The 7,662-nt window shown below is 44.1% G+C and overlaps 1 protein-coding gene across 6 annotated transcripts; it reads left to right on the top strand.

Annotated features, from left to right (window-relative positions):
* Positions 1 to 131: 131 nt before the first annotated feature.
* Positions 132 to 7,606, top strand: MGME1 (mitochondrial genome maintenance exonuclease 1). 6 transcript variants are annotated; one of them, XM_063391238.1, is made up of 5 exons: positions 132 to 282; positions 3,247 to 3,850; positions 4,511 to 4,733; positions 5,141 to 5,273; positions 6,447 to 7,606. In XM_063391238.1, the coding sequence occupies exons 2-5, from the start codon at positions 3,328 to 3,330 to the stop codon at positions 6,579 to 6,581; spliced, it is 1,014 nt and encodes a 337-aa protein (XP_063247308.1). In that variant the 5' UTR covers positions 132 to 282; positions 3,247 to 3,327; the 3' UTR covers positions 6,582 to 7,606. The 6 variants fall into 6 exon arrangements, with proteins under 6 accessions (XP_063247308.1, XP_063247313.1, XP_063247307.1 ...); XM_063391243.1 differs by having other exon boundaries at positions 241 to 338; positions 4,544 to 4,733; XM_063391237.1 differs by having other exon boundaries at positions 241 to 338.
* Positions 7,607 to 7,662: the final 56 nt, after the last annotated feature.

Genomic DNA, 7,662 nt, shown 5'->3' with positions numbered 1-7,662 from the left:
CAAGATGGCGCCATAAAGCTTTTTTTTGCAGCTTTCATGTAAAGATTTGGGTTGCTTTCCTTACAGCCTTTCAAAAAATACCAAAAGAGCGCGAAATGGAGCAGGCATGCCCCTCTCGCCATCTTTCGAGGCTCTCCAGCGAAGGGGAAAGGGCTGGGGGCTGGCAGTGAGAAACTACAAGTCCCATGCGGCAGCGAGCGGCGCATGCGCAATAAGCGCGGCAGAGGCGGCAGGAGGGGCGCGCCTGCGCTGTGGCGCCCGCGGCCGTGGCGGGAAGCGCAGGTGAGGCGAGGCGGAGCCGCGGGTTGTGAGGGCCGCAGGTCTGAGCGCGCCTGAGGGTAAGGGTAGGCCAAGCCAAGGGAAGAGGGCTGATGGAAGAGGGCTGATGCTGATGGTCCCCTGGCCCACACTGCTCTCGAGTCCGTCCGCGAGCGGGCCCCATGGCCGGGCTGCCGTGGTTGGGTATGCCCGCATCCGGCGGGACTTCTTGTCCAGAGGGATTTATCCCCCCTCTGCACAAGGGCGGGCTGTGCGGCACTGGGATTTTCAGGCACCTGGTGTCAATGCAGAAGGTTTACTTGCCTGAGGGCACTTGGTGGTCACTGGTGTTGGCCCAGCTCTTTCACAGACCTCAAAACCCGCTGACTTCGTGTTACAGCCCTATTCCCCATTAATTCCATTCCCGGTGCTGATCTAGGAATGAAGCTTGAACCGGCAACTGGAGCCTGTTGAAGCTACCCTTTGGTTTACGGTAGCTCTGTGGGTTGCTAACGGGGTTGCTAATTTGTGTCTGTCCTCTAAACATCCCAAAAGAGGTGTATTTTTAACCTAGATAGGTTCAATAATGTATTTTTTAAACTGTAGGGAACGCACAGTTATACTTTAATCAGTGGATTTGTTCTCAAATTAGGCACAAAGGGCAACAGGTCTGTAGGTGTGTTTAGGAGTGCTCTTTTTTGTTATCTCTGAAATAAGCTGGTGCCTTTTTTAGCTGGATAGGTGGCTGTGGAGAAAAAGCCATACTGGTTATTATCTGAAACCACAGCTGGAGGTAGGTTTTTATAGATGTGAACTTTTCCTTAAGTCATCCTTTCTATTTCCTTCAGTTAAGCCTCTCATTTCTATACTGGCAAAAACTTCCTCAGTTGTGTTAGCTCAGTTATTGTTGGAGCTGCAAAGTCAACTTGCATGGGAAGTCCTCTTGGGTTTTTTTTATCTCCAAGTTATTCAAATTTTTTCAGTTCTACAGTGTTGCTCATCATGCAACACTTGAAGCAATTCTGCCAGTCTTCAACCACAAATGCTTTCAGAGAGAAGGGAGACACTTCCCCAGAGGGAAATCTCAATTAAATTCTGTTTCCTGTATACAAGAGTAGATCCTGACCACTCCATTTCTTTCTTGTAAATTATCTGCACAGAAATGCCACTGTGATTTATTGAAAAACGCATGATTCTTTATTCAGCTGGGCACAAGGGTTCCTTATTTCTTAGCAATCGTAGAACCTCTTTCCTTTTGTAAAACAGGACAGCAGCTGGCAAACTCTCCCTTTCCTGGTGGTTCAGTTCACATACTGCACAAACATTTCCGCAGGTACTGAAAATTCCACAGGTATACTCCCCAGCACAACATAGGGTGTTAAATCAAAACTCATACTAGTCACTGAAGCACTGTGTTGCACTAAATTTAACTCTGGAGCTTGTAATATTCCATATTTCAATAGTTCCATGATTCAAAACACTGATCTGGTATAAATTTATTCCTTGGAAAGTGTTGAGGGAGCAGCTTACTACAAGTGAATTTATGCTGAATCAGGCATCCTCTTGCTTTCTGCAGTGGCATAAAGCCAGAATAAACTCTTCCTTTTGTGCTGTGACTTTGCCACAGCCACAGGCCCAGCATTTGCTCTGTTCTGGTTAGTGCATGTCCACAATGTCCATTAGTGAGCCTGTTAATAATCATCAAACAGCAGCCCGAGAGCTTTGGTACTGTTACACAGGAATAAGAATATATTTTTCCTCTTTTATTTAAATCTTGGCTCTGGCACCTCTATTTAGAGGTAAGCCCCAAGAGAGAAGGGATTCATTTTTCTGCACTGATGGAGGACAATATTTACGGATCCCTAGTCCAAGGTCTCAGCCTGCTGATGCGAGGTACCTTGTTCTAATCAGCTGCCCCATTTTTGGAAACTGTTGTGTGACAGATGCTCACCCCCACACTGTGGCCACTGCAGCTGTGGGATCTGTCCACACAAATTAACTCCCCCTAGTTTTGTCTCCCATGGCACCCAGGGCTTGGGCAGTGTGGGAAGGAAGAGAACAGCAGGGGAGGATTATCAGGAACAGAATGCTGCTGTTGGCTGGCAGTGAGATGGGGTTCCGTCTTTGCAGTGGATGGAGGAGGAAGCTTTGGGATGGTAAACAGGTTACTCCAGTAGGAGACTAGGGCCTCAATTCTGCATGGGAAATACCACTGTGGAAGTGTTAGATTTCATCCATGTGCAAAAAATTTCCTAGAGCTTCCAATGCAGTTCTGGAAGGTGTGCTGAGAATGATATTGCTTGTATGCTGTCCTTGCTTTTAAATCTCGTAAGTGAATTTGAGCACAACTATGTTTGAAACTTGGTTTGGAAAAATGCATTTATGTTTTATTCTGAATTTTAAAAAGATGTCTTTGAATTTGAAAATATTTGCAATGCATCTGGTTTCTCTTTGACTTTTCTAGCTTCAAGTCTCACAATTGTATATACTGCTGCTGTCTGTTTTCTCTGAGGGATACAAAAGAAAAACGTGCATTTATACCCCCTAAGGTACCTTGTTCCCTCAATCCCCTTAAGTTGGTCATTCACTATAAACTTAAAAGTTTTAATACCTCACAGCAATGGATTTGCTTCAATGTCCTCTGTGTAGCTTTTATTTCTCCCTCCCCCTTTTGGGGGCTTGTTCCTGGCAGATCTGGTTTTTGTGCCTACTTCCACGGCAGTTCTGATGCTGTTGCTGGAGGGATGTCCTGTGATGCAACTTTTGGTACTTGCAACAAATCTTCAAGTGTTTCAGATTTGGCAGGCCAGCAACTGTTTTTTTCAGGAGCATTTCCTCTTTTCCTTGCTCTTGGTTCTTCCTTATTTCTTATTTATCTGAAGAATAAGGGACACTTTGGCCATAGCAATTCTTTGTTTGGCAAAGGGCAAGAATAGGATGGTTGCAGAGTTTTATGACTCTGTAAATCACAAATTTCTTTTTCCACAGGAAGAAAAAATATGGTAACCCACAGACTGTTGCTGACAGAAGGAAGAAAACTCTAACTGCTCACAAACACTTCTTGTCAGGATGCAATTCCTACAGATCTTGTCCAGGAAACTGGGGAGCCTGGAAGTGCTTTTTCAAATACCATTTTGCCAAAAGCAATTCCCATACACATATCTGTCTACCTCTGCATGTGTTTATAGCAAGAAGAAAAAAGGAAACAGTTATGAACAAGTTGACCAAGAAAAATACACAAACTTGGTCCACTCTGTTACATCTTATAAAACCAGTGCCCAAACACCAGAGACAATACTTGAGGAAGACAATTTGTTATATGGGCCACCAGCTAAACACAGACCTCCAATTAAAGCAGGGACAAAAACTCCCAAGAATTGGGTTCCTTTAATAAACCCCAGCAAGAGAATTCTTTCTGTCAGCAGTGATTCAAACATCCCCATGAAAATTGGGTTACAAAGAACGAAGATGCCCAGTGTTACCCGTATCCTTCAGCAAACCCTCTCTCCGCAGCAAGTCTTTTATCTGGAAAGATGGAAGCAGAAGATGATAGAGGAGCTTGGAAAAGATGGATTTGAAGAGTATACCAAAAGTAAGTAGCCACAGTGTGGTTGCAGAGTAGAAGCAGTAGTCTGGACTGCTGGCAGGTATGTTAGACCAAGTGGTTTGGAAATCCCTGAAGTTGTTTCCTTTTTATGAGAGCATGTTGTGACTGTACCTGTTACCAACGAGCTTAAGCTCTGGTCTTTGTTCTGGGACCACTAAAATGGACTTAGAAATTTGTGGAAAATAACAGACTGTGGGCATACTTTGTTCAATCTGTTTGACTTTCCTTTAGTTTGGTATTTGCCAGTATGTATTTAGAAATAGGTATTTTCCAGATGATGTTACTGTGCCTCTTTGCAGCTACAAAGCTACTTTGTAACAAGATAGAAATAGGCATTTTAAACTCATATAATCCTGGGTGTTTAAAAACCAATGTGTCCTGCTGTTTATGGTGAGGTTTTTCCGTAACTGTTTGGTTTAACAAGTGTATGTATGAGTAATCAGTGAGACTAGAAAAGTAAACATTAATATAAAGGATACCAATTTCACTATTGACAATTTATTTTCTGTTTCTTTCCCTTCTCCCCACACCCTCAAATTTTCAGTACAAAAACCAGGTCTGGTTTAAGAGCTACATTGTGGAATATGTAGGATACAAATATAAAGTAGTGTCTAAAATGTGAGGGGGTTTTCCCATTTTTCTTAGATCTTTTTCTCCAAGGAGAACTCTTCCATTCAGCTTTGGAATCAATATTCCTGTCTGAAGAGATGGCAGCTAGGGACCAGGCTGAAGATGATACCGTGGCAGGCTACTTATCCAGTGTGGGACATGTCTTGGAAGACATCAGCGAGGTGAAGGCTCTGGAAAGTGGAGTTCACCATGAGACCCTGCAGTACCTGGGCCTGGTCGACTGCGTGGCCAAGTATCGGTGAGGTGCCCTTCGCTAAATCTCCTGTAATGTGATGCCGTGGACACCAGGGTGTGATTGAGTGGCTGGGGGAAGCTTGACAGATCTCCAGACTGGAGGGACTCCCCTGGATGATCCTCATGGCAGCAGTGCTGTTTTTCCTGGTGGGGAGTTCCTTACTGGAGAAGGGACAGGTTAAAGAAATCGTCAGCATTTTCCAGGAACTGTGGCAGGTTTTAGTAAGCTTTGGTTTTTGGGATCTGAACTGCCAGTGTCAAAGAGATTTATTTAGACATAATATTGAGCAACGTGAATTGGGGTGAAACAGGCTGAGGGTGAGAAGTCTGTATGTGCTGTCTCAGCCTTTGTTTCTTGCTTGTGACTAAACTCAAGTTTAAAGCATTGTCCTGTCTTGTTCTCCTCTGCAGGGGCCAACTGTGTGTGATCGACTGGAAAACTTCAGAGAAGCCAAAGCCATTTCTGCAGAATACTTACGACAACCCATTACAGGTTGCAGCATATATTGGAGCCATAAATCATGATGCCAATTATGACTTCCAGGTCAGTAGGCCTGCTGCATGCCAAGACAAGCAGCAATGTCTCTGTTATCTTCATTTCTACCTGCCTTTAGAACCTGCTGGCCATCATGGAAGTGTTGGTAGGATTTGTAACAAAGGAGCCCAGTCTGAGATCAGGTTAAGGTGTGATACTGTGAAATAATTCCACTACTCCTGCTAATCCTGCTGCCCTTGTCTGCCAGTAGTGAATTTTCAGTTGTTTTAAGGAAGTGTTCAGTGGGACCAAGGGATGCTCAGATGAACTCCCAGGGACTTGGCATCTGGGCAGTCCCCTGTGCTCTGTCTTGTGTGGTTTTCACTTGTGTCAAGAGTAGGAAGGGGCAGGAGAGGAAATAAAGCAAAAGAACCTGCAAACAAGAAAATGGTATGGGAGGGCCTTGCCTGCATCCTGTCTTGCTGTGTCCCACTAGCAAATGAGGGTCTAAGTGATGCACTTGGTGTCTGGAAGCTGTACTATGTTTCCTCAGGGAAAAGCAGTGTGTTGTGAATCACTTTGTCAGAAGACTGGAATAATGCTTTTAAAGACACCAAAAGCAATTCTAGCCTGCCTGCTTGGCCTGAAGGATTTTTACCTCAATACTGAAGGGGGAAAATATGAAGCAGAAGAGTGCAGGTTAATTTGTATGCTGTTCAAAGGACTTTCTAGAATACTGCAGAGGTCAGTGAACACAAGCAGTCCACAGACATGGTCCTTAGAGAGTGAAATAGGGACTGGAATTCTGCTAGTAGCTTCCTGCCCCCCACTGCCAATGGCTATTTGGGATCTGGGATTTGTCAGGAATGAAAGATGTCCGAACATACCTAAGTAACCATTTCTATCCAGACTGAAGCTGGAGAGTGGCATCAGTCTGGTTGTGTGGCCCCAGGCAAAAACTCAGTCTCTGGCAATTTTCCTGGTGTCTGCAGGGTTTAAATATTACTCATTCTCAGAGTTCGTGTCCCCTGGTTTTCACTGGAGTTACTCAGAGCTTTGGGCTCAGGGTTCTTGGAGCGTTTGCACGTTCAATCTCCAAGTGTTTTATGGTAAGCTATTGCCCCTTTATTCCCCATTTCTTATGTGATATGTGTACGTTAGGAAGATGTTTCGCAGTGAGGTTTAGCTCTTAGGGTTGCACACAAATGTTGGATTTGTGACAGCCCCCTGTTTGTGCTGCAGGTTCGCTGTGGGCTCATTGTGGTTGCCTACAAGAACGGCTCTCCAGCACATCCGCATTTCATGGATCCTGACCTGTGCTCTCAGTACTGGAATAAGTGGCTCTTGCGCCTGGAGGAGTACATGGACAAAAACTGACCCAGACTAAGCACAAGCAAGTGGTCTGAGCAGAGAGACAAAGGAAGAACCTTTTGCTTAAAAGTACCACTTCCGTGTTCTTTTTTGAGTAACTTTGGCTAATTTCTTACTAGTAGGGCTCCCCTCTCTCCCCTCCCAAAAAGGTGAGTAAATTTCAGTCGGAGAATATTTATTTCCTTATATTGTAAGTGATCTTAGTGGTCCAGGCAGAACAAAGCCAACTTATTTAGCCTCTCTTTTTTTATCCCACACACTTTACACAGCCTGAGTTTGATAGAAAAGTTTTTATTGTCAGGTAAAACTACTTGATCAAATCATCTTTCTTTCATGATTTTTGAGGGGAAAAAAATGTTGCAGAAGGGAATCTTTGAAAATGAAGTTGGTGAACTAGAGCAAAACAACTGCAACGTATGAGCTGAAAGAAATGCAAATGATAAAGAAATGGATATAGTAGACTGGGTTTCAGTAAGTTCTTGCTCATGTAATCATCAGGCTTGTTATTTTTTGTGGTTTTCCGTACAGTTACAACTGGAAAACCGGTGTTGAGAGTTATAATGGAATTCCTCTTTAGTTCTTATTTAGAATAGAATGACAAAGTGGTCACTTAGCAGAAGTGGCTCAGCAAGAGAGGAGCGTAATTGGGATCAACACTCACAGAAATTTCCAGCAGGTGTTCTAAGAGCTGGAAATGTTGGCTCCTGCAGGTGGCTCCTCCTACAGGTTAACACCCAGCTCACAGAAAAGCACTGTGAAATAGGCTGTGTGCCTTGGCTTGGGAGCTCTGAGCTCTCCTGAATCTGCTGTGGGTCTGGACAGCAGACAAGGAGCCCACCTTGTGAAACAATCCCCCTGTCACAGAAGTGAGTTTCTGTATCAAAGCAGGCCTGTGGCTGTGAAGCTGGGCCTTCTGAGGGGTGAAAAGTTGCTGGTTGGGTTTTAGGGGCTGTTTCTTATAGGTCTTTCTTTGTTTTGTTTTGTTTCTTTTTTTTCCAAATAAGTTTGTAAATAAATGTTTTGAAACAGAACTTTTACTTTTGAAGCATATAAAATCAAGTCTGTAAAACAGAGAATAAGCCTTGAT

The sequence above is a fragment of the Prinia subflava genome, chromosome 2, assembly GCF_021018805.1.
Source record: "Prinia subflava isolate CZ2003 ecotype Zambia chromosome 2, Cam_Psub_1.2, whole genome shotgun sequence".
Lineage (NCBI taxonomy): Eukaryota > Metazoa > Chordata > Aves > Passeriformes > Cisticolidae > Prinia > Prinia subflava.
The sequence above is the reverse complement of the archived record's forward strand: the minus strand, read 5'-3'. Positions and strand labels throughout refer to the sequence as shown.